Source organism: Volvox carteri (assembly GCF_000143455.1).
Source record: "Volvox carteri f. nagariensis unplaced genomic scaffold VOLCAscaffold_29, whole genome shotgun sequence".
Classification (NCBI taxonomy): Eukaryota; Viridiplantae; Chlorophyta; class Chlorophyceae; order Chlamydomonadales; family Volvocaceae; genus Volvox; species Volvox carteri.
Genome location: NW_003307572.1, coordinates 876306 through 901840, shown reverse-complemented (window position 1 = coordinate 901840; position 25535 = coordinate 876306). Strand labels below are relative to the sequence as shown.

The following is a 25535-nucleotide window of genomic DNA, read 5'->3' as shown; positions in this document are numbered from 1 at the left end:
TGGGCACGGGTTTCCACTGATCGAGTTCTGCATGACCTTAATCGGTGACACCGGGCAGCAAAGCTTGATATCCATTCAGGCCAGTACATGGTGCTGGGGTTGCACAGCCCAGTTTGCCGCAACCACCTCATCGGCGCACGTGATGAATCAGGACCCATTATTTAATTATAAACGTGTCGTATTCAGACACAGGATAGGCTGCGTCTTAGGCTCTTGCACCTTGAGTGGGCTTACCGGACTCCATGAGCCGTTTAAGCGCCGCGTTCTCCTCCTTGAGGGCCACCAGCTCTTCCTGCTGCGCCACGAAACGCCGCCCCGCTTCCTCACCCCAGTAATCATCTTCCGGCCGCTTCCTAGAAACCGCCTGGCTGCGTTCCAGCTCGCCCACACGCTTGACAAGGTTGCGCTGGTCACGCAGAAAGCGGTCCAGGCGCTGCTTGTACGTATCCGCCAGGGTCTTGAACTCCGCTGATTTCTTCTTCTCCCTAGACGTATATCAGGGTGAAAACCGCAAAAGATGCGGTTCAAGATGGCTGTGGCGTGGCCAATGGGTGCTGCACTAAGAAAGGAGCCAATGTAAAGGCATGTTTACCTCCGCTAGGGTTGCAAACTCACAATCCAGAGGCTTCAGCCACACAACGGAAAAACCCAGCTCCGGTTATGGGTAGAACCCATACGGGCACCTGGATGTCGCGAGTCCTTACCCTCACGTAGCGCAAGTCTGTGGGCGTTTAACTGTGTGGTATGGGAACAGGTTCCTTGACTCCCATGACGTACTCCAAGTTTCCTAGCAGCCCCAGCTGCATTGTGGTACGTCTGCTGTGCTGGACTCACGTGGAATCCAGGTGACATAGATTCATGGACCCAGCTAACCCAGTTTCATTCTCTTTAGCAGGATCCCTGTGCTAACTTCTCTCCCGGTGAGGGGACGTGACGCACCTGGCAAGCTTGCTTGCTAGCTCCGCGTTCTCCGCGCGCAGCTTGGCGATCGCCCGTTCCGCGTCCAGCAGCTTCTGCGCCGCACCACCCTTCGCAGATGCGTCGGTCTGCACCAGCGCCCGTTTGGCCGCCTCCTCCGTACGAGCGAGCTGAGCCCCCAACCTGGACACCGCGGTGATGAGCCAGAGCCCTTTGACGGTCCGCTAAGGCATACGCTGTTTTGATGGTTGTCTTGCCAGACTGAGCCAGGTTAACCCAAAAACCCTTGCTGGATTACGACACTGAAAGCCAGGGCTGGCTTGCTGCAACCCCGAAAGAAAGCGCGGCGGAGCAGACATCTATTCCGAACGCGGCCTAAGTGGGTTGAAAGGTAAAAGCAGTATGCATCCCAAATATGCAGGTACACGGCGTGCGCTACACATACAAAATCTTCCATACGGGTTTCATCCTCAACGGCACGAAGCGAACCCTGGGCCAGCTGCTATGCGGTAGGAACGTCATAAAGCTTCCAGACGCCGGCGGTAATCTCATGCTACTTACTGCTTAATTTTCAGTTCCAGCTCGCGCTCCCGCTTCTTCGTCGCCCGGTACTCCTCCAACATTTTGTGGAAGTTCTCGTTGTTGACTTTGTCATTTGTCGGCATCCAGGCATATCTCGCCAGCTTCGGTACTGGCAAACTACCAAAGCTTGTTGCTGATTCATCTGGGCCGTCAAGGCCCCTATTATCGTTCGGCATGGTTATGGCCAAGACGAAGCTGAACTTGACTCTATCCGGGATAACCAATTTATGCTCCCTAGGTTATATGTTATACTCTACAGTCACATGCTATACTAGTTACAGAAAGGCCGAGCGACATCTTCGCCAGGAACACATTAATGCTGAATGGCAGCCTTACGGGAGGGGCTGCAAGCTGCCATATGCATCGTAACACAAAATAAGTGCTTGCGCAATTTTTGCCGAACGACAGGAAGCAGCTTCGATAACTTCCGTATTGGATCCATAAAACGACAGATCCGTAAAATGGAACCCGATTCTCGACTGCTCCATCACACCCAGTTTAGCTTATAACTCTATACACTTGGGCGTGCTGCAAGTTCTTCTTGCGGATCCATTTCAAGTATCCACAAGTCGCTGCATGTTCCCCGACGCCCCCTAACGCTGGAATGAACAATGTTGCAGGACGTGCTAAGTTAATGTTAGATGTGAATAGGAATGGATTACTATCATTATGAAATCCCAGATACGGCGATGTTGCCACTATCCGTCCGGTGAACTCCTTGGGCTGCAATGTATCCCGTGCTATGGAAAGGTCCCGGACCCCTAGGGACCCGGGTACGATATAATGATAAGCCTGCACATCTCCAGCGGCTCCGGACCGTGCTCTGCCCTGTCCTTCCATTTTCCATCCGGTTTCCTACTGCTGGCGTGCCGTATGCGTTTGTGACACAATGCGTGCTTGCTTAAAGCCCTAACGCGTTCGTTGTTTCCGTAGCGCTGGAACCAACCAACCACTAGAGCACTTGCCTTAAGCCTGGTGAAAATTATGAAGCCTGCAGGCTGGCGCCCTTGATGATTAGGATATCCATGCCAACGGAACGATCTATTGGCCCTCGTTCGCGGGGCATACCTAATGCTCTTTGGTGGTGATGGTAAAGTTTAGATTCGCATCAAGAAGTGCGTGCTGTACAACACATGTGCAGCAAACGCCCTTACGAAAGGTAGCCACCGTCTCAGGCACCTGTTCTGTGGGAAGGTTTGCATGGGTCGGCGTCGCGGTAGTGGCACCCCAGTGTGGCTCCAGTGTGCTCCGTACCTGCTACCGTTACAAATCAATAGCAATCCATATACACGTTAAACAGGTCTCCTCCTCACTTTTGTTCCTTAACTTTAGCTCCTTCACCGGGCACATGCAACAGCCATCTCAGCATTCTATGCCAAAGCAAGGGCGAAGGTCCCGTCTCTCTCAGCGGCAATTCCCAATCCCTCCCTCCGGACAACGTGCAAATCACAATTACACGACAAAGCGAATGGCATAGTTCCGACTGTAGGCAGCTGAACGACCAAACCAGGCTAGCCGAATCCCCCTGTGCATTGTCAACCTCTGAATGGCTCAACCCGGTATTATAGCTCCGAAGCACTGGGTGACCAAAGTTTGCGCCATGGCCCTTCCCATGCTGCTTCACCTCCGGCCCTTTTTCCCGTGGGCCTGTCGTGGCGGCGTTGCATTCGCAAACATCAGCGGTGCGTACATGTTACCCCTTAGTGCTGTCGGGACCTGCTGATGGTGCGCCCGCGCGCCTGGAGCAGATGGCAAGACGGGACCTGCCGCCGACGTTGATGATGTAACAGCGGGAGCACCCATGGCGCCAACTCTGCCACCAGCGCCGATACTCCGCCCGCCTCCTACGTTCTTGTACCTGTTGTTGCGCCGCCGAGCCTGGGGATTACCTTGCATCCAGTCATGATCATCCAAATCATCACCGTCCATCATCGCCTCCATGCCGTCATCATAGCCATCACCATCACCGCCAGGCCCACCTGGGAAGAGCAGCTCATCGTCAGTGCGCAGCCCACTGCCGGCGGCAGTAGCGGCAGCAGCAGCGCCACCGCCGCCCATGATGTGCATGTACGGCATGGCTCCTGTCGCAGCGGCAGCAGAACCGCCGCCACCCGGAATAAGACCAGGCGACAGGTCAGCATTGCGGCACGGGGCCGTAGAGGCGGCGACGAACGCATATGGCGCCTGCAGCATGTGATGCTGCTGTTGATTTTGCTGTGCCATAAGCTGCAGCATTGGAGTGGAAGACATCGACGCCCATGTCGGCGCTGGTGCCGCGGCTGCTGGTCCCCTAGCTGCATATGCCTGTTGTGCAGCGCCGTGCGCTTGCACATTGGGCAGTTGAGGCCTGGCCCCTGCAATACCCCCCCAGACAGATACCCCGGGCATCTGCCGGACACCCCATGCACCCGCCCCTGCAGCCATTCGTTGCTGCTGTGGCGGCATCCTCTGCGAAAATTGCGGGGCCGCGGGGGCAGGCGGGCCCGCGGCCCACGCGTTGAGCGAGCTCCCGTATGGCTGGCCTTGTTGTAGCTGCTGTCGCTGTTGTTGCTGCTGCACGACCTGGTAAGACTGCAATTGCTGTTGCAGTTGCTGTTGCAGTGCATGATGCAGCTGTGGCTGCAAAGGCTGCGGCTGCATCATAGGGTACTCCTGCTGCTGCCGCATATGTGCAGTGATAACCTGACCGTGTAGCTGTGACTGATAACTTGGCGCCACGGACGGCTCCTTATGAGGGTACCGATGTGGTGCTGCAAGCTGCTGCTGCGTCTCATCGCCCTGCCATACATTGCTGCCCTCCTGGAATTTCAGCCTGTTCAGCAGTTCATGCGGCACCGGCGGTGCCGGCTGCTGGTACTGCAGCTGATGTCCATGATGGCTCCGGGTGTACTGATGCTCCGCCTCCATGCCAACATTGCTAGTACAACCAGCTTGCTGACCCTGCCGCGGCCCGGCCTCCTGCCAGGCTCCCACATGCGGAGCCACGTCGGCCTCTTTTGCTTGCTGATGTGCAGGCCCCTGCGACGCTGCAAATGTTCCGTGTGTCTCCTGCCTCGCCACTTCCTGTTGCTGCGCATCACCTTGAGCAAACTGCTGCACCACCTCCCGTCGGTACGCAGTTGTGTATAGATTCAGTTGACTCGCCGCTATGTCACACGCATTCATGCATGCGTACCACTTGGGTCCCAACAGTTGGGGGCTGGTCATCCACAGCCGCTCCGCCACAATTTTGTGCAGCTGGTCGCAAAGTTCCTTCAGGGCAGTATCGAGCTGCATGGACGACTCCATGACGATAACCAGGAAGTTGGACCCCTCGGGATCAGCTGCATGGAACGGAAGGGGAAGGCCACGAGTGAGAGCGGGGACTACTCATGGAAGGTACAGCAGCCAAGTAGGAAGGAGGAACGATTTCTGGTAGTAGAACACGATATGGGGCTGTGAACGCACCAAAGTTGATAATCCCCGGTGGACTCTACTGCCCGTGACCTTTCCTCCCTGCCTATCCCCCAAGGCGCTATGAGCTTCAGCTCCGGCTCATAAATAAAAAACATAAAGATGCATTTCCTGGACGTACTTCTCTCGTACATCATTCCCCCATACTGGAATCCACATTCACACGCCGGAGCTCAATGCTCACTGCTGCACGCATGCTGAGTGCATACCGACATGTAAATGTTAAGGCCCTTTACAAAGCTAGTCCATCATCAGAAGGCTAGGTCGCTGAAAATGATTAACCCATCGAGTTCGTTCCCACCCGGCGCCTCATGATTCCCATTTCGAAGTGCCATGCCTGCTCACCCTTGAGCTGTCCCTGTACTTGCTCCATATATTTTAGCAGGCTTTGTGCGTGCCGAACCAAGCCGGATACCGTCTCACGGTATTTCGCATGGCACAGCCTGAAAAAATGTAGAGCCGTCTGGTGCTCGGTTCGGCTCTTGTGGGGCAAAAATTCTGCAACAGCTGCGGTTAAGCTCAAGTTCAGCTTTGACCCGGATGAACCGCACGCCGCTCTATCCTCCACTGCCAAGGACTGCTGCTGCGATTGCTGCTCCTGCTCCTCCTTCCATAGCTGCTGCTGCTGCTGCTCCTGGGGGATGCTCTTGGGCTGGCAGACTGGGCACGAGGACTCGTCGATAAATCGCCGCTTCTCGCCTTCCTGTGCCGGCATGGTCATCAATGGCACCGGCTCAGGAAAGGCATCTCGAAGTTTACAACTTCTTCCCCCTTCATTTCCAGCCTATTCTAAACCCCATTGACTGCTAACAAGCGGCTTCACATCCCATGCAGCTGCATTCGAGTAATGGACAGCCGAGGACCCCAACACGCATGCCGCAAATGGCAGAATAGCAAGTAGCGAAAGCCTTTTTGCACAGCGGGACGTACATGACCACGGGGACCAAACCATCCATGGGCTAACCTGCACGGACGCTTCCACAGCCGCGAAGCCAAACTCGTCCCACTGGCCATCTTGCCCGTTACCCTGCGCCTCCTGCTGCTTGCGTTTTTCTATGCTTCGGCGGAGTCGAGATAAGTAAACTCGCAGTGCAATCCTGTTTCGAGCCGTGATCGAGGTGAGGAAGGCAGTTGGTTGGAAGACGCAGGGTCGACAACCTACAGCCCTAGCATACTGCCAGATCCATTGGCTAGAAGAATTGAAAACCAGGCCACAGTACGGAAAACAACTAGCGGCTGGAGGCCACAAACGAAGCGCCATACTGTTTGTGCTGGGTTACACAGCATCGTAAGGTGATACGCAGGAAGCTTTGATATGTCTAAAATTTTAGACAACACAAAGATTACGACCAAGGGTCTTCATGAGACACGAGACGCTACGAGATGCGCAACATATACCTGAGTCCGAACGACATGCCCTCTCGGAGCTGCCTGAGCGCCGCTTCCTCTCGCTGCCGCTGCTGCGCAGCCGCCGCCGCCTCCTCCCGGCGCCGCCGCCACTGTCGCCAGGACCGTTGGATTATTGCGGCGGCGGCACTCTGTTTCGTCAGCTCGTCGCGCGTGGACCGATAGTCTTTGGATGCGACTACACCCACTGCTTCAGCGGCGCTGCGCAGCAGGCCTGCGGAGAGCGACACAAAGCCAGTTCTTGACTAGGGGGCTGACTTGGCGTCCTTTTAAGTGGCTACGGCATGATGTTCAGGGAGGGAACCATAGCTTTCACAAGCCCTCACAAGATAGTTCATTTCCCTCCAGAACCATAAACCCCAGCGATGAAAGGGTTGGGCGTCGCATTTGGTCACCGCAGGCACCCGCTCAAGTGCCATCAGCCCATATCTCGGGCTGTGCATTTCATCGTGGCAGGACGCCACTGTCCAGCAGAGGGAAAGCTCGGAGCCTACTGAAAAGCTGGGCCATTCAGGCTGCACTCCCCAAGCCATTTGTGCCCTGAACCGGGTTCGATCCTCTTCCAGGCAGGCGATACAGAGCCATACGAAAGATTCCTATACTCCATTCCCACGATAGCGTCAGTAACCCTACCTGCAATGACTGGAACATCAGCCGCCTGGGCTGGGGCCTGCTTTGCGCCTGTCAGCACAGCCCGCTCCTGCTGCATTGCGCTCGGGCCTTGTACTCTAGCTTGCACTACGGTATACAATGCTGCAAGTGGGCCCTGTAGACCCTTGAACTGTTTGGCCTGGTGCTGCGGGCCAAAGCCCTCGAACTCTCTGTCCGCACGCGCATCCACCAGCAGCATACTGCCGTAATAGTGCCCATTCCAAGCGGCTGCTAGCTGCCGCAACTGATCTGCCAGTCCCGACAATGTCAGGTCGCTGCAAAGTACACGGATGGCGGCAGCGCCGACTAGAGGCTCGGCCAGCAAGCCGACAGCCTCGCGGAACAGCGGCACCACGTCAGTGGGCCAGCGACCACGGGTGGCGGCCGCATCCTGCAGCTCGGCAGCGACAGCGGCAGCGCTATGCTGCTGCTGGGGTAGCTGCTGCTGCGGCATACGCTTCTGGACCTCCAGGGAAAGCCAGGCGCTACCGGCAGCAAGCAAAATCCGTCTAGCAAGCGCAATAAGGCGCGGGCCCCGGGCGGATGGCGTGGCCCCGACCGGCGATGGGATGGCAACGCTGGCACAATGTTCACCTCCATGATTACCCTTGATCCCCATCAGCTCCAGCGCTGCCGCAATGCTCGGTGCTTCCAGAAGCGGCAGGAGCTCCTCCATTACGACGGCATTAGCGGTGCCTCCTGCACCGAAACCACCGCCGCCAGTGCCCTGCCCCTCTCCCTGCTCAGCCACAACCAACAGCCGCCCCAGGTGGCCCGCCAATACCATCACCAGCCGCGCGCACAGCAACAGCTGCTTTCCCAGCGCCTCCTGAGCCACCTTCGCATACCGAAAGTATTCCTGAGTTGTGTTCCCAAGACCGCGCTGCAGTCCTGGTGCAACCGACGGACGCGTCGGTGGTCTGAACCCCAGGGCCCACAGCCAACGCAACGCCAGCTCTGACAGCCTGTGATCCCTGTGCTTCGGCAATCCCGCTAGCTTGCCGGCAATGTTGCCGGACAAGAACGCGTTGTCGCAGGCTGCCAACAGCAGTTGACCCACCGCCAACTCTGTCAGCTCCACATACGCCTCCAAAGCAAGACAGCGACCGCGAGCTGAGCCGCCAGCAGCTGAGCTCACTGGCGCTGAGGGTGCCCCGCTGCTGCCTGTGGACCGCGCGGATATGGAGAACCTTAAAACGCTTACATACAATGGATGGAGCACTTGGCAGGCCAACATGTGACATATGGACTTATCCGACCCTCACCTTGGGCTGCATTGATGGTCAGCAATCCCGCAGATGCCGGAACAGCTGCGCCTCCGGTGGCCGCAACCGCCCCCGCGGCGGCTGCAGTTGAAGACGCGGCCCAAGATAACACCAGCAGCCCATCCCGGCGGCAGCACCAGGCCAGGTAGTACAACAGGTCGCCAATAGCTTTATGGGGAAGATTTGTGGAGAAATGGAGGAAGGCCTGCGGTGGCAACCGAAAGGTGGCCAATAATAACGGCAGGCGAGGCCACGCGGCTTGCGCATGCACGCCCACATGCAGGGCCAGCGGTAAGCAGAAACACACCGAGTGGGCGCTTCCTACCTTCACCCCTACCTTCCCGCAATTTGTTCCACGACAATGGCGGGTTGCGTCCAACCGGTATAAGTAACCCTCCAGTCCATTCATCTCTTATGATACGCATTGATCAATTTCGCGGCAAGGCCAGCACCCAATCGGCCAATCCCAACCCAAGCAAGCTACCAGGCCTCCGCACGACCCCACCTGATGCAATACGTACTCCGGCAGGGCCGTATTCTCACGGTCTCGTATCATGCGTGAGGCTGGTACGTCTGGCGGCAGCCTGGCACGGCGTAACTTGAAGACCCTGCAGCGGGGTAGTGGGTGGCACGCTTAGGGCAGCTTGTGAGCAGGCTGTGGTTTTCAAATCTTACCGGACCAAAGCGTTCCTGCATTCTTACCAGCGCGTCCATGGTAAGTCAGGTGTCGTGTGAAAGCCGTGAACATACTCCTGTTTCTTCATGCCTTATGAACCATATCGTGACACAGGCTAATAGTCCAGAACCAACTTATAGTGGCGCATTGAGCTGCGCTTGCAAACGTTACCTCTTTGCAAAACCTGCGGCCTCTTCCCTTTCCCTTACCTGCCCGCTAGCTCGTCATGCATTAGTACGAGCATCGTTGTACGCCAGGCCGTATACGACACCGTTGGCGCCAAAGCAAGCCGGCCATTCAGCGCATCCGAGAACACGATAGCCTCCTTAATCCATTCGTGCAAATCCATTTTCTGGAGGCTTTCCGATAACAGTAGTTTCAGAAGCTCCCCGTGGGGTGGAGGGCTCGGGCCCCCGTAGAACAGCGGCGGCTGCAGCAGGTCCTCCTGGTAAGTTGTCACCTGGGAGGGCGCCAGGGGCGCCGCCGCAAAGACTGCAAACGCCCGCCGTGTTTGCATGCGAAGACTGCGGACAAGGGCGTCCTGGACAGCAGGGACGGGGAGGTATATGTTTTTCCTCCAACGAGACATTCAAGCAAGCACTATGCGAACGTGGGCAATTGGCTGGCATATTTGCGCGGGTCCCTGGCATGGCTACTTCCGTGACCTTTATGCATCTCAGCGCCTATGGCACATCGCGCACGTATGCATGCATACTTACCGGATAGAGGCCAAAGTCAGCTTCCGCGGCATTGAGTAACGCCAATGCTGCCCGAGACACACGTATGCTCCGCACAACCGGCCGCAGTGCCGCCAGAACCATTTTACTCGTGGCTGGCGGCAACGTCGTCTCGGAAGGAATCGCGAGGTACGTGTCGATGGCGCTGCGTAGAGCCTGGAATGATACGCATGCGGCTTTGACGGCAAGATCACGCACGAGCTCCGCCACCACAGCTGACCGTTGCATGGTGCCGGCGGCGTCAGGTGGCACAGCCTGCCGCGCTGCAATGCCGAGCTGATGTGTCAGCAGCTGTCGTGTTGTCGCCAACGGCGGTACTGCGGCAGCTGCCGCCGCCACCTGCGGCGGCGGGGCTGTCGTCTGCACGCCCTTCGCGGCAGCAGCGGCGTAGCTTAACCCCTTGATTGCCCGCTGGGCCGCGGCAGAAGCCACAGCTTCCACCGCCTGCCGTGGGGCTAGGCTGGCGCTGCCTGCTGAGGCAGCAGTGGCCGCAGCTCGTGCCGCTGCAGCACTGTCAGGTCCTAACACCGCCCACCAAACGTGGGTTGCCTGCTTGGCGGGCAGTCGCTCATCCCAGCGGGACAGCCCCGGCAGCCCGTACAGCTGCTCCAGAGCCACCAGGTGCTGCCCCTGCAGCTTAGTCAGCCCCCAAGGCCCCGACGCGTGGAACGCTTCTACCACCGCCTGCACGGTACGCACAAATGCGGCGGCGCCGTCCGCCTGGCGGAGCCGTGGCGAGTCGGAAGCAGAGCCTGGGACAGAAGTAGCCGACGTTATCGCTGCCGCTGCCGCAGCGGTGGCGACTGCGGCATCCGCGGCGTCCGACTCTGGTCCGAACATGAGCATGAGCGTCAGCGCCTCGAGGTGACCAGGCCAAAATTCGCAGCGGCTGAAGCAATCCGCGGCCTCCCTCAGCAACGGCGCTGCGGCCTCCCACGCCGCTACTGCCTCATCGTTGAGCTGCTCCCACGAGGCAGGCACAGACTGTTGCGGATGATTCCTCGTCCCAACGCCCACACCCCCAGCTCCGGAAACCCCCCCTGCGCTAACCCATGGCTGCAGCAGCAAGCGCGCCTCCAGGAGCACAGCATGGCCACGGTATAACAGCACTCTTCTGCCTGCCTGGCCGGCCGACGGTGATGACGATACCGCCGACCCCAAAGCAGCTTCCGGTGTCCCTGCTGCTGCCACTGCCCATCTGTCCAGTTCCCGTCGTAGCCTGCGCGCTCCAGCCGCATCTGTCTGAGCCATGATGCAGCGGTACACGAGGTCCCACGCGCGCTCCTCCACCGGCGCCCACGCGGTCGCAACAGCATCTACGCCGACGGCGGCAACACCGCGGGCCGCAACGATCCTGCCCCCTGCTCCTCCCGGCACCGAGTTCAGTTTGGCCTGCGGTTGCTGCGGGGCCGGCGCCTTGCTCGCGATGTAATCTGATACCAGTCGTGCAGCACGCTCGAAATCGCCGTTGTCCAGCAGCAGCTGCGCGGCACCCAGCGGGTCACTTGACCTGTCGTGGATGTAAACCACGGCGCGGGTTGGTACAGCTCAATTGCAAAGGACGGAATGAGCACCAGGAGAATGGATGTTCCACACGACTGGAGGCTTCGTTTACGGACGGTGTGAAGCGGTGTGAAGCGCCCGATTACATTCAGGGTGACGTGAAACAGCAATCTTCGTTACCAGTGCAGCACATAGCAAGGCGTCTCCAGGGCTTGGGAGCAGGGCCAGCCTACTCGTAATTCGTTTCCGCTTCCACTGGGCCGCACTCTAACGATTTTCCACGAGTGTGTGCCCGATGCAGAAGGCAAGAGCAAGAAGCTAAGCAGCACCCGCGCACCTGCGCACTGCTCTCTGGTTTGCGGCCAGTCTGCGTGTGTGTTGACCGCACAGCCACAGGTCAACATGTTGAGAATCCTCCTGCAACTCCGGGACCCCTAATCCGCCTACCGTTTGAGCCGCGCTTGCTCCCGCCAGTCACCCATTCGTGCCAACAGCGCATCCCGCTCTGCCTCCACCGGCATCAGCCGCACCATCCGCCGCGCGCGGCCGTGCTCACCCCGCGCGTGGCACCGCAACGCCACCCGCTGCAGCGCCCGGCCATAGCTGCTCACCCAGCGGCGGCGCAGCATGTCATGCAGCTCTGGAACCAACATTGCAAACACGTCCGTCGGCGCGCCGGTGCTGGCTGCAGCGGCACCGCGGCCATCATCCTTGATGCCGAGCTCATCGTCTTCACTGTCATTGGCGCCGCTGGCGTTAGCGCCGGCAGGAGCCAGCAGAGCAGTCAGAGTCTCTAAGTCATTTGCGAGGTAGACCTGCTCCACTGCCTTTGCAAGCCAGGCAAGAGCGCGCTTGCGTGCTGCTGCCGCTGCGGCTACGGCGGTCCCCGCCGGCGGCACCACTAGTGATTCCAGCAGTGCAACGACAGCAGCCGCGGAGCCGCCCTCTGCCAGGTGCTGCCGCTGGTACACGGCGTGCTGGCGCAGCGCCTCGGCAGCAGCGTCGAGGCAGCACTCCGCAGCGGCTGCGTGTTCCTTGCCCGCAAGTAGCACACGTAAGGCGGCAGTATGGTTGCCAGCCTTGAACGCCAGTTCGGCAGCCGGCCCAGCCAAGCCGCAGGCCTGCACCAAAAGTCCAGGTACACAGGTCTTACTGTATTATTAGTTAGGCAACATATATGGAGGCATTCATCCACTCCTCGAGCTAGCCATCGGTGCAGACAGCAGGTCAGGCGGCCGCATAGATGCACGCACAACCCAAGCCCAAAGACCTCCTCCCCCTGCCGGCCTCCCCACCTGCAGACACCTCCCTGCCAGGCCCAGCCAGCGCCGCAGCTCCCCAGCAGTCACCGGGTCGGGAGACTGCTCCCGTCGGCTCGCTGCCGCCAGCAGCTGCAGCGCCGCTCCCGCCAGCAGCCGCCGCTGCTCAGTAGGGGACTCCTCATCTGCGGCGCGCCGGCGCTTCAGGTACGCCTCCGCCACCTCGGTGCGGACCTGCGAGAAGTATTAACAGGCATGCGCGAGTTCCAGATTTCACTGGGTAGCAGGAGTCGTCACGGCTCTGACCCCGACCCGAATGCAGGTTGTGCACCGTACGGGATCCGCTTTCAAACAGACGCCTTAAAGTTGCCGAGCCCTAAAGTGTATTGCGGCTCCCTGGCAACCCATTTACCATGTCTGCCGCCTGCACGAATGCCTTCTTCGCCATGAGGTAGTTACGGTTGTCCAAAAGGTTGCGAGCCCGCTTAGCCCATTCGGCGCGGCTGCTAGTGGCCTGCTGAGTAAGGCCGTACCGTACGGCATCTCGCCCATCCTCCAAAAGCGACCTGTGACCCACCCAGCACGGTTTGGATGGGTTCCGGGGAACCAGCGGCGAAAAGCATCGTTGGGAAGAAGGGAAGCTAGAGATTTAGAGGGTAGGTCCACCCCTTCACGAACAATTCCTAGCAACACCTATTCGTATCCGTATTCGCACACCTATGCACGGTGCGCGCGATGCCTAGGCTCTGCAGCAAATGGTAGAAAGGCGCCCGTTTGGTAGGGTTGCGGTCGAAGATGACCACGTTATTCTTGGCGCGCGTCAGGGCGGTGTACAAGTGCTTGAGCTCCTCCGCCAGCAGGACGTGCGACCGCTCGTCAAACGCCAGTGGCCGCACGGCGCCGGCGTCTGGAGGAGTCACCTGCACATGTAGGGCGCTCTTTCAAAAGAATGTTTTCTATAATACCACACATACATGCATATTACACGCACGCAGGCCCTTGCACTGCATTCCCGCGCAAGGCCCTTGGCCTGATGTCCAAGAACATAGACTTCTACAATAGAATTAAAGGAGACCTGAAGAAAAGCCACTCTCTCTTGACGCCACCACCACTGCCGGTCCCTGTTGCTGCCTTGCCTACCCCGCCTGCTGCGTCCATTGCCGCCATCAGGTATGGTAATGGAACAGGAGGAGTACAGAAGTAGCCACGCGACACCGAGGAGCTCCCCTATCCCTTCCAAAGCGTTTCAGCAGATCATTTATCCAGTTGCGCTCGTTCCGTCGAGCTTCGTATGCCCAAACACTCCTCCCTCTGCCGCTATATCGAATCGCGCAACCACGTGCTGCCACCTGCAGCTGTGATGCTCCGTACATCATCCACAACCTCACTCGCCTGCTGCATGTCGTACTGGTATCCATCCCCTGCCCCCACACCGCCCGTCCCTGCCAGCTCCGCCAGATAGGAACTCAGCACCCGCCATTCGGAGTTGGCGTCGCTGTCGTTGAAGAAGTCAACGATGAACACCTGCAAAAAGAGGGGCATCGTGAGCGATAGCGGCGTGTCAGGATAAACACAATATCCTCACACGAGGCAGGCCGGCAGGGACAGGGAGCGGGGAGAAATATTGGAGCACCTCAGGCCAGAAGCGCCCCACAGGCACGAGACTGTAGCCCGGTTCTCATCCACTTGGAGGTTAAGACACTAGCGACGGCATCACTGCATCCGTGGCGGCACAAGGCCGAACCCACATCGCCTCCCACCCCGCACTTCGTCGGGCCCTGCCACACGCACGTCATCAAACTCCAGCCCCTTTGCTTGCGGCACTGTCATGATAATGGCATTGGAGTCTTGTATGTCCTGCGGCAGCTGGGCCACTGAGGCCATGGTACGGACCAGGATCACCTGGTGGGCCCCGAACTCCACCTGCAGGAGGGAGGCGGGACAGGCCGATTGATTACCTCTTAAGGTTTACGCCTGCCTGGTGGCGGTGATGAATCAAGTGGGAATCAGTGAATGCATGACGGAGGAATGCGTTTTGTGGAGCTGTACCGCACAGCCGGAGGAAGCGACGGACCGAATTTGGACAAAAATCGACTGGCAACTGTGCAATCGCGCAACCTGGCAAGAAACGAGACTGATGTGTTGGGAGGCGAATCAGCCTCCCCAAACAGTGCGTGTGCATGCGCCCCTCCGAGGGCGGTGCGTGTAAATATGTCACAAACATCCACACCCAATCCGGCCAACCTGCGACGTGTTCCTGTCCGAGCCGCTGAGCAGGATGGCCAGGTCGTCTGACGAGATGCCCCCCAGCAGCAGCGGGTGCGGTCCCGGGAAGAGCGCCCGCTCACGCTCCAGCCGATCCAGCTGTCGGGGGAAGTAGCGCCGCAGTACGTCCACCACCAGTGCCGCCACGTCCAACACGCCTTGATGGGTACTGAGGGAGGCAGGGAAAGGATATGTGGTGCGAAATGGTGCGTGAGGGAAAGCGCACACGATGCAGGGTTATGGCACATGGGCACGTGGTGGGTAACGTTTTTTGGGTTGGCATTTTACGAAGGAGGCGGGGAAAAAAAAGAGGGCCATGGAAGGGGGCCTGCTCGCAGGAATCATACGCGAAATAACAAATGCAGTAACGGCTAAGAAGCGCTCCTCGTGCGCAATGTGGCTGGGAATTACAAGGGAGGCCGGTTCGTCCCGGTTTGGGAAGGGACGGGGGGCGGGCAATGAATGCAACAAAGGCCAGGGTATACAATCCCTTCCTCCGCCTGTTTCTTTCCCAACAATATGGAAGCCTGCCCTGCACCCTTGGTCACCGGTAGTTCATCGTGAGCTGATGAATTGGCGGTGTTGCCACCGTCACCCCATGACCCCGCCGGGCCATCAGTGCACCCTTGCGACGACCCTCTCCGCTCGCGTCCTCTGCTGCCGCCGCCGCCGCTGCCGCCGCCGCCATCTGCTGCTGCAGCTGCTGCTGCTGCCTGCGCTGATTCTCCTCGTAGAAGAGCGTGCAGATGTCGGTGAATCTGAACCCGATGCCGCGGGCGATGGTCTGCGCTGTGTCGCCACAATAGAACAGGGTGTTGGGGTCGGCAGCCACCGCCAGGTCCAGAAGCAGCTCGCCTTGGGTAAAGTCCTGGACCTGTGAGGGGAAGAAAGATAGGGCATTCAAGGCAATGAGGTAATCAACTTGTAATGGTCCCTGGAGGTCGCCTCATCTGCCGTACGTACCTCGTCGCGGTACAGCGCATGGATGGGCGTGCCGGTGTAACCACTAACCGACATCTCACGGTACACATGCCCCACAAGATCCAGCAGATCGTACCGCCACTCATGCCGCTTCAGTCGCTCGTACCTGCGGGCAGTAGCAGTCGCAGTGTCAACACCAGAGGCAGTACACGCGGCATGTAAGCAAACCCCATGCGCACTCATGTGTCGAATCAGCGCAACTAAGCCCAGGCCCCAAGCCCAGCCGCGAAAGCGGCCGCGAATCTGAGTCGTTCATCGGTGCTGCAAGGCCTGGCAACTGCCACATACACCAACATGACACGTCACATTCTTCCGCAGGCGCGCAGCTGCATTAACATAACTGTCACCACCACCACATCAGGTGACCCGTCACAAAATCTCTCCTTCCTACTTTTCCCACGACGTGTTACCCCGCAGTTCACCCCAACATAGAGATGTAACTGAGCAGCATAGCATCCGCAATATGGTCTCACTTTTCGAAAATCGGCCACACCAAATCCTTGCGAATCTCCTCGCTGAAGTTGGGGGCGCGCTTGCGACCAAGCGCCAGGTAGGCCGGCAGGCTCAGATGGCCCGCAGGACTGTGGGGCACAAGATGACGTATGGCGCAGAGAAGTAGCAGTTACCAGAGTTCGGTCACTGTCCGGGCGGCTGCTGATTGGTGAGCGACTGGTGGAGGTGACCTTTCCCACGGAGATTCTACTCTAACCTTACCCTAGCCCGCCAGCCTTAATGCTACTTTCACCCGCAATCTGCCATGGGGACTCTTCTCCGCTGCCACGCTTGCCGGCTGCCGGCAAGCTGGACACAACTCCTGAGAGCTCACACACCTTGCAGCCCCTCCTGCCACCGGCTTAGCACCCTCCGCCCGTTCCCTTCCCACCTTGCAATAGCTTCCGCACTGCCCTTCAGGTAGCTCAAGATCTCCTGGTACACCAGACCGGGAGCCACGCTGTCACGCTGGTCGGGTGCTGTAGGGAATGAGGGAAGCAGGGAGAAGGTGCGGTTGACCAGGCCCGAAGAAGAAATTGTCTGCAGGCTGGCTGGGGAAGACTTAAATGCACGGGTTGGCCAACATGCGCGATGGCACAAGGAGGCTCTGACGTAGCGGAACTGGAAATGACCCTCTTCCACTCCGCCAACACTCACTGGTAATTTTCTTCCACATGCTGTTGACGAAGTACTGGTATGTAACCTCGCGGTTCAGCCGAGCCCGCCCCGCCACTCCCAGCCCGTAGCTGTCCGATGCCGCATGTCCATCCCCGCCACCAGCTTCAAGGTCCGCCAGCGCCGCCGCTCGAGCTGCCACAGCTGCCGCGGCAGCGGCAGCCGCCTCCATCTCTTCCTCCAAAGCCACTACGCCACCAGCGGCCGTGTCTTCGGCATTGCCGCTGGCGGAATCAGGACCCGCCGCGCCACCATCGCCGGCACCCTGGTTGCCGGCGGCAGTCTCCGTCTCCACCTCATCCTCGTCATCGCTGACATCTTCATCCAGCGCCACCACCAGCGCTGCACCATCAGGGTCCAGCTCCTCGCCGTCGTCAGGCAACTGTAAAGATTCAATAGATTCAACTTAGGGCTTATGGACCGTGCACAAACATTATTGAACCAAAGATGTTAAGACGAAGGGCGAGAAAAAATGAGCTGGCAGCTGGCAAAGGACGTGGGGGTGAGCCTGCTGATGTACCGGCGCAAAGAGCATTAGCGAACAAACAAATGAACCTAGTGCTTAACAGCGCGCTTGCGGGCCACAACCCCGTCAAGACAGCCATAAAAACTACCATAGCCACCGCCTCAAGAGCTACTACCATCACGGCCCACCTGCAGGATAGCGCCGTTTGGCTGGCGCGGGAAGAAAGGCCGCCCCGTACTTCCGTCCAAAATGCGCAGGAAAGCCCGGCTGGACAGAAACAGCGGAAATGCATCCGAAGGCACATCGTGGAAGGTGTGGTATGTTGCGTTCGCAACCGCCACCACTCGCGCAAACTCAGCTGGGGCCATGACGGCGCTCTGCAGTCGGCGGAAAGCCAAGGCAACGCGCTCACGCAGCGTCGCGGACGCCGTTACGAAGACGGCATGCACAGGATCGAGGCCGGGGTTTGTGTAGTGCCGCAGCCAGTTGGCCCAGAGGCGGTACACAGCGCAGGTGGTCTTGCCGGTTCCGGAGCGGCCGAGCAGGATGATGGAGGAGGGTGGGTTGGGTGCCAGCGTGATGAGGTCATACTCCTCGGGGGAGAGCTTGAAAGGGAAGTCCACCTGGGAGCATGGAGAGGGGTAAAAGAGAAAACATGGGGTAGGGCGAATCACGTGCGACATGCAAATAACCAACTGCCGACCACAGAACGAATCCTGCTATAACCCATGGAGGCGGAAGGGGACGCGGCGGAAAGTACACGAGGAGCTGGTTAAGGGAGGAAATAGATGGCGATCGGTTTGGTGCATGTGCGGCTTTGGTGCATGTGACGTTAAGAGCTGGAAACTAACAAAAGGACATCCCACCCCTACCGCTCCACCTTGGCTGTTTCAAGCCCCTGCAGAACGGCGGCCACCAGAAAACTGTCCAGGTTATAGAACTTCATTAGTGTGTACGTATCCACAGCCCAGCTGGCTGGGGGAAAGTGCTCTCGCAGGTCGCCCGCAGGAGGCATCTGCTGTTGCGTCTTCCTCGACCCACGGGTCTTTCCGCCGCCGCTGTTGGCTGCGGCGGCTTCACCGTCCGTGGTCTTCCCGGCCTCGCGGTAATGCCGCGGGAGCCGCTGTGCGGTACGACCAGCCGCAGCGGCCGCAGAAGCAGTAGCAGTGCGGCCTCCAGGGAGTGGTGACGGCATTGGCGCCTCGTGTTGCGGGATGGGCTGCAACCGCAGCCGTTCACGCATGGCGAGTGTACGACGGAATGACGCTTGGACAAGGCCGATCATGTCCTCATAGGCCTTATGGCTCAACGTGATAAACTGCGGTCCAGGTAGATGTTTTGATGTTCAAGGTTGTGTACAAATTAGTACACTGAAGGGAGATATGGCCAGGATACGAGCATAGGGAATCGAAAGGTCGTAGGCAAGAACGAAGATAACATGCCCGTACGCAGTACCCGCTATATGGCTCTTTGATTCAGCACATTCAAAAGGGTTCCCACACAAACGTGCGGAAGTTACCACAACCCCCCCACCTATCAGCCAAGTATGGAAACCGCGGGTTCGGGGAGCGAGGAGCAAGTGATTCTCTGGCAAAGTGCCACGCATTTATCGAAGGTTTGGCATCAAGCAATGATTTTCTAACCAGGAGATCCGCCAGTTTTGCCAATCTTTACAGGCCGAGATTCCGTTCACGTACTCACCCACAGCCGGATCATCTCCGCCCATGTACGGCTTTCCTCGTCGTACTCCACCGCGACCTCAAACAGGATACGCCCGCCCTTCGTAACCTTCAGGCGCCATAGCTCCTTCAAGGTCATGGCAAAGGCAGCGGCAGTACGAATGGGTACCCCAGCCTCCCCCAGGTGACTACAATCGCACATAAAACACACGCATGTTGACGCAACTCATGCATATTACACGCACTAGCCATCTGCCCAGGTGCCCACCTGCTGCGCCAGGGTCGGATCATCCGCCGTGATCTTCTTAGCACCCCGGCATCGTGCCCAGTAGCCGCTGCCGATAACGCGCAGGCGGGACATCACCAGGCGCCTGCGGGGCCCGCTCGCAAGGCATTATCACCCAGGACAATCGCAATCGCGGATTTTTAATGAAGGTCGCAGCGGACACCCCCGCACTTGTGCGGAACTTGTAACTTGCTGGCGGTAAAGTATGAGCGAGTCAAGGCTGGTGAGATAGGGCCAGGGCCAGGACCAGGGCCAGATGTGCTCGAGTGCCCGAATGTCGGCAGGGATCTCGGAAGGAATCCGATTGGAGATACAGAGATGAAAGAGCCGAAACGAAAGAGAAATTGGAGAGAAGGCTGGCGATAGAACCTTCCAAACACACTCGCCCATCTGACGTCGCCCCCACCCGAGCTGGCTCCCACCTCCACACGTCCGGCAGCCGCCCCCACGCCTCGTAGGCCTGTCGTGTAATCACGAAGCGCCAAGCCAGACCCCGAAGCGGATGCTCCCCCGACTCCCCGTCGACCGCCGAAGCGGCCGTAGCAGGTGCGCTGGTGGTGCTCGCCTCAGTACTTGCCGTCGCCGTCGCCGTCGCCACTGAGAGTCCCGACGCCCCTCTTGCGGGCAGCTGTAACAGTACCTCGTCGTCTACCAGAGCCTCGCCCGGCGGCGGAGCATCATCGTCGCTGTACGCGGCTGCGTCATCTGCCGGTGATATACAGCGGTCATGCGAGGTAAGCGCCTTCAGGGTCTAGAATTGTGTGTCGAGGTACATATGATATCGAGGTAATATAAGCATGGATTCAGCAGTCGTGTCGTTACCTCATGCCTCCTCGTGAAAGCTGACGCTGCCCAGGCTGAGACCTCCGGGCGGTTGATAAAGAGCTAGCCCAGCGACAGCCAGCAGCAACTGCCCCTAGCACGTGCTCCTTGCTTAAAATAGACGCAGCTGGCTCGGGGATTAAGCGACGAAGAGTAAGCGATGAAAGAGTCCCTGTTTCGAGTACCTCAGAATAGAGGACAGCTATCTCCTACAGCTGTTTACAGCTGTATACAACTGTATACAGCTGTATATTTTCAGCATGTCGGCTGTTGTCCACGGCGCTACGTGTCGCTTCATCAACGGGCAACGCTGATCAACACGCCCAAAAACGTATACGCGCGCTAAGGGATAAGCCATGCAAGCCATCCAGCAAAAAGTCCCTCACCTCCTTCAACCCCCTCGTCGCCGTCCTCCTCGCCGCAGTTTACCCGCATCTCCGCCACAATGCGCTGCAGCTCCCGGTTCGTCGCCGCATTCGCGGCGTCCGTGTCGGCAGCGGCAGCTGCGCCACCGTCGCTACCGGCGCCGGCATGGGGTCCACCGCGCGCAAGATTGGCAGGCAGCAGCTGCGAGTGGGATTTCATAAATAATGCCGAACTTGAGGCAGCATCAGGCAGCGCACTACTGGCCCCAGGGATAGAACCCAAAAGAGCGTGCTGCAAGAGTGCCTATCCAACTGTGGAGTGTTCCGGCATAGACGTGAAGCTAATACATGCCAAGAGCAAAGTCCGAAGTCTCCATCTTCCCCTGCAAGACGTATACCTTTCGAACAATACAGCTTGGACAGCTTGGCCTACTTTGGCCAACGCACCTTGACCAGCTTTGACGCCAGGGGAAGCACAAGCGGCTCCGGAACAGCCACCAACTGTGCCAGAGCCGCACTGCGGAGGGCTTCGTCATCCGCCAGGTCCGCAGCGCTGCGAATGACCCGTGGGCCATCACCGACGCCAGTCGCGGCAATGCCGGATTTGCTGACACCTTTAGAGCCGCCTCCATCACCTTTCCGGCGCTTATTGTCGTCAGCATTGCCTTTCTTGGTGGCAGCCTTGCTGACCACCTCCTTTGCTGCGTCGCTGGTGGCGTCCCGCGGGCCTTGCCGTTCTTGGAGGGCTTTCAGGGCACTTTGGAGGGCCCTGTGTCGCCACGGCCAAAGCAAAGCACAGCCGAGGCAGGCCGAAAGCCACCGTCGAGGTTCCAAAGTGGAGAGAAGGGTTGCAACACAGGCAAGGCGGCGGTTGCAGGGAAGACAACAGTCAGGCAGCAAAAACTGCAGAAACCGGGCCGCTCAGGTCTTAGAACGCGATGCCTGGGAAGAGAGGGGGAAGACCCTATCCATCCTAAAGCGATGCAATAGATCAAGCGGGAGCCATGTGGGGGAGCGGCACGGGGTATAACATGCACGGAGCGGAAGACAGGTGGCAGGATGATAACCGCACGCACCGTGAGTGGGAAAGGCGGAAGTCAACCTCGCTTCCACTTGCCGACTAACTGCAACTACTCCGTCCATATGTTCCCACCAGCTGCTACCAGCCGTCCCTGGCCAGCGCCAGCCCCAGGCACCGACACATAGCGCAGCGCTACCATCCACTTAACTCACCCCCCGGCCGTCTCCTGTAGTTGCTGTAGCAGCTTTTTGACCTTGCGGCTGGTGGCCATGTCCTGCGGCCGCAACCCGTTCTTGTTGCGGCCCGTCAGCGCCTGCAGCCGGGCTTCCCCTGCAGCCACCGCCGCCTCAGCAGTCGCCAGGTCCATGGCCAGCGCATGTTCCTTGCCCTGCTGCTGCTGTTCGTGCCGCGGTCCTTGCCCTTCCTTGGTCTGTGCCGTGCCAGCGCTAAGGGCTCGCAATAGCTGCTCAGCGACTTCCTCACGGTGCGGGCAGGCGGCGGCGACGTGAATGGGCGTGTTGCCGAGGTCGTCCATACAGCCGATATCTGCCCCTGCCGCCAGCAGCACCTCGAGCATCGCCACGTCACCGGTGAAGCACACCTACAAGCGTGCGTGCGTACATGTGTTGCTTCTTTCGATTCTGCAGCACAGCGCGCCTTCGCCTGCATCTGGACAATCAGCTATGAACTTGCCTAAGAAACATTTAGGCCTATCGCATTATGGCCATAGGCGGCAAAACTGACCCCAGATTGGACAGCCATTGTTGGTCGAAGTACCTGTTGATTTAACTTTCCTCGGGAATGATAAGGGTTCACCGCCGGTTCGTGGCACCTGGGCATGTACGTGGATTTCCGGCGCCCAATGTCCGCACACACGAGGAGGCAACCCGCAGACACGTAACATATCCCCCGACCTACGAGATGCAGTAGGCTGCTCCCTTCCTGCAGTTGTCGCGGCCTGGTGGCCCCCGCCGGCACACGCTCCGTCAACGACGCCACGCCGTGGCGCAGCAGCTCCTTCAGCAGTGCCGGCGTCACGAAAGTGGGCACCGGCCCTGGTGGGGGTGCTGTGCCCACCACCGCACCCGACATTACGCCCCACACCACCAGCCGCGGCAGCGGGCCCGTGCCATCGGGACCCTGCCACGACGCGCCGTCGCAAGCGCGCCAATCCCGGCCGCTGGCCTCGTTGCACAGCTCTAGTAACAGCTCTAGCAGGGGTGCGGATAGCCAGGAAGGGGAGGCGACACCGCTGGGGGAGGCATCCGCTAGGTCCGTCAAGGCCTGCGATATGGGTGGAAGAAGGAAAATGGCCAATGTATTGTGGATTCAAGTGCGACAAAGGTGAAGGAGAACAGGGATTGAGGTGACGATATTGAGTTGCAGGACTGCCAAACAAGGCTGATTGAATGCTCGGGCGCAGGGTCAAATTGTTGGTGCCCGTCTGGCAGTTTTGCTTAGCGGATGCATATCACCTTACGGAAACGGGTAGTCGGCTGGTACTAAGAATAAAGGTGGGCTGCTGCTGATGCTGTTTCGTCGCCGTCGAAGCGTTTGTATTCCGTGCCTCAATTTTGTGCTTTTCACCCAGGCCTGAACATGCACAAACTTTAAAGCCCTTCCCGTACAGGACATGGATCCTACTCCATTATGCCCACTAAACATCCCACCAGGCCTTCGAGTACTGGATCTTGGCTGGCTGCTTCGCTGTCCAGTTGCCTGACTGCTTACTTGGCCGGGCTGTTATGCTCACCTTCACTGTGGGCCACAGCGTCACGCGAGCATGTTCCTTCAGCCAAGCACGCACTCGGTTGCAGGCGGCCGGCCCCAACTCGGGCTTAAGCGCGGAGCCATTAAAGCACGGCCGCCAGCATTCCAGGATGACGCGCAGCACGTCCTGCAGATGACATAGCGCAACACAGCTTGGCCCGGAGAGCATACCAGCGCGGCATGGTTCAGAAGCTGGGTACGGCACGGTCAGCACCACCAGCATCACCATACGCGCTGCCTCGCCTTGGCCGCTCTAGGAGTGCCTTCCCTAGTTCCTTACCGAGAACAACACCCCCACGCACCTCGACGCCGTCCTCCAACGCCCGCGACAGCACCGATTCAGGGAAAGTTGACGAGGAGGAAGACGATGATGCAGGTGCCGGCATCACCGTACCATCAGCTCCTCCTGCCGCTCCCACCTTGCCACTGGCCCCCTCGGTACCATCCACGACGCCGCCTTTGGCTGCCAGCAAACCCCTCAGCCGCGCATTCTGCATCATCAGCCGGCTGCCGCCGGCACCGCCGCCACCTGTGCACCCCAGAACCGGAGCCCAAATTTCAATTGGTAGGAGGAAGGACCGGGCAAAGGCGGCGGGTCAGGGCAGGGAGCCGAGGGTATTGGACATACGCGGATCAATGGGGTTCAAGGATGCGGAGCCATAGTCTTCTGCCAGGCTCGCGAGGCTTCATGCAAGACACTAGCTCCGCTCGTACCCAGCCACTCACCCATGCCACCCTTCTTTCCGCCCTTGCCGCCTCCACCCCCGGAGGCTGTGTCCCGCAGCAGCGTCGGGTTGGCCCCTGCCTCCAGCAGCAACCCCACACACTCGATGTGCCGCTCCCGCTGTGCCAGCATTAGCGCCGTCTGCCGTTCCCCATCCACCGCGCGGTTCAGCTGCGCCTGAGACTCGTCAACCGCCGCACTACCAAAGCAATCAGGGCGTGTCGCAACCTGCAATCGGGTACGGCGACGCCGAGATCGTCAAAACGGTCTTAGTTGAGGACATGGATGCGGGCCAGCGTGCGTCCGGTGGACTAAATACTTCTAAGGTTGTATATACTTTTAAGGCCTGACTTCTGCTCCCGGAGCGTCCGGGTTCAAATCCGCCTGCCGACTCCTCGGGTGTTGAGGAGTGTTGAAATGGGAGGTGGCCCCCCATCTTATGGACGGTGTAGGACGTGATAATATCAACTTGCGAGCTGACCAGGAACTAAGTTGAGGCGCCGTTGATCCGCTAGATTTGGTTGGATGCTGGTGGTGAGTTGCTGAACCCAACGAATACATTCTGAAGTCGGATGGGGTGAACGGATTAGGGTGCCCCTCTAGCAGGGAAGAGCAGGGAACTGCCTCGGGAAAGTGGGCCGCTGGTGAAGCTATACCACCCTGTAACAACATACATACTTGTCAAGCCCATCTCTCCCCAGCTGCCTCGAAACCGACCACGCTACCTTGCAATTCTCCAGCAGCAGCCTCAGTATGTCCACTTGCTTCATATAGACGGCCAGGTGCACGGGTGTGTCCTTGTAGCCATCGGCAGAGACAGGCTCCAGAGGTGCCGCGCCGGCTGCCACCAGCTGCCGCACAAGGCCCACATGTCGCCCCGCGACCGCCCTATTGAAACGTGAGAACACATGGAAATGGAAACGGAATGGTAAGGCACAAATAGCTTGAGAATTGGCAGGCAAGGTGCAGATGCATACTGGCCCCACGGCCATATTCGACCGGCAGCAGGATTAAAAGCCAAAACAACACACAGAACCACAGAAATGGAGAAAGCAGACCCCGAAGCATTCCCGGACAGCGACTGTAGGCATACTAATAAGGCCTGCTGATGTTGGCACAAATCAGAACACCACACTCGTTGGCGCTGCCGCTCTCCAAACTATGCTAAAACCAAATTAAGAACAATACACATTATTTGTCCAGGAAAGCCACTGGGCCCGTCCGCCCTCCTCAGCATTGCCCTTCCCTCCGTGCGACTTCTACACCCATACGCACCTGTACAGCGGTGTCTGTCCCTCGTGAGGCTGCGCCAGGAGCTCCTGCACCGTCAGGCCATGTGCCATCCACCATTTCCCGCATGGGTCCAGCAGCACAGCCGCAGCCGTGTCGTCGCCTATCTCAGCAGCGTGGTGGAGCGGCGGCATGTCGCCTTCGGCTGGCAGGCGGGGGTCGATGAGAGGTAGCAGCTGTAGGGGGACACAGAGGACGGGGCAGCAGCCACGGTACACGACCTTAAGTCTGTAGGAAACTTCCAAACC

The 25535-nt window shown here is 58.9% G+C and overlaps 1 protein-coding gene across 1 annotated transcript in view; it reads right to left on the bottom strand.

Moving 5' to 3' along the window:
* VOLCADRAFT_118102 (uncharacterized protein) overlaps positions 1-25535 on the bottom strand; it is a gene marked incomplete at both ends in the record, with an annotated part of 44884 nt that overhangs the window by 14524 nt on the left and 4825 nt on the right. The window contains 39 exons of the mRNA XM_002952324.1: positions 235-485; positions 940-1101; positions 1480-1642; positions 3480-4823; positions 5299-5656; positions 5918-6050; positions 6352-6574; positions 6994-8175; positions 8277-8481; positions 8782-8884; positions 9162-9412; positions 9672-11199; positions 11530-11559; positions 11640-12313; positions 12488-12685; positions 12864-13017; positions 13169-13358; positions 13840-13975; positions 14243-14374; positions 14696-14885; positions 15265-15590; positions 15680-15803; positions 16171-16278; positions 16581-16668; positions 16847-17246; positions 17519-17953; positions 18211-18648; positions 19032-19136; positions 19278-19380; positions 19718-20000; positions 20504-20684; positions 20930-21251; positions 21716-22104; positions 22422-22787; positions 23257-23400; positions 23576-23802; positions 24000-24225; positions 24723-24885; positions 25273-25463. Coding sequence (XP_002952370.1) covers positions 235-485; positions 940-1101; positions 1480-1642; positions 3480-4823; positions 5299-5656; positions 5918-6050; positions 6352-6574; positions 6994-8175; positions 8277-8481; positions 8782-8884; positions 9162-9412; positions 9672-11199; positions 11530-11559; positions 11640-12313; positions 12488-12685; positions 12864-13017; positions 13169-13358; positions 13840-13975; positions 14243-14374; positions 14696-14885; positions 15265-15590; positions 15680-15803; positions 16171-16278; positions 16581-16668; positions 16847-17246; positions 17519-17953; positions 18211-18648; positions 19032-19136; positions 19278-19380; positions 19718-20000; positions 20504-20684; positions 20930-21251; positions 21716-22104; positions 22422-22787; positions 23257-23400; positions 23576-23802; positions 24000-24225; positions 24723-24885; positions 25273-25463 — 12226 coding nt within the window. The remainder of the gene's footprint in view (positions 1-234; positions 486-939; positions 1102-1479; positions 1643-3479; positions 4824-5298; positions 5657-5917; positions 6051-6351; positions 6575-6993; positions 8176-8276; positions 8482-8781; positions 8885-9161; positions 9413-9671; positions 11200-11529; positions 11560-11639; positions 12314-12487; positions 12686-12863; positions 13018-13168; positions 13359-13839; positions 13976-14242; positions 14375-14695; positions 14886-15264; positions 15591-15679; positions 15804-16170; positions 16279-16580; positions 16669-16846; positions 17247-17518; positions 17954-18210; positions 18649-19031; positions 19137-19277; positions 19381-19717; positions 20001-20503; positions 20685-20929; positions 21252-21715; positions 22105-22421; positions 22788-23256; positions 23401-23575; positions 23803-23999; positions 24226-24722; positions 24886-25272; positions 25464-25535) is intronic.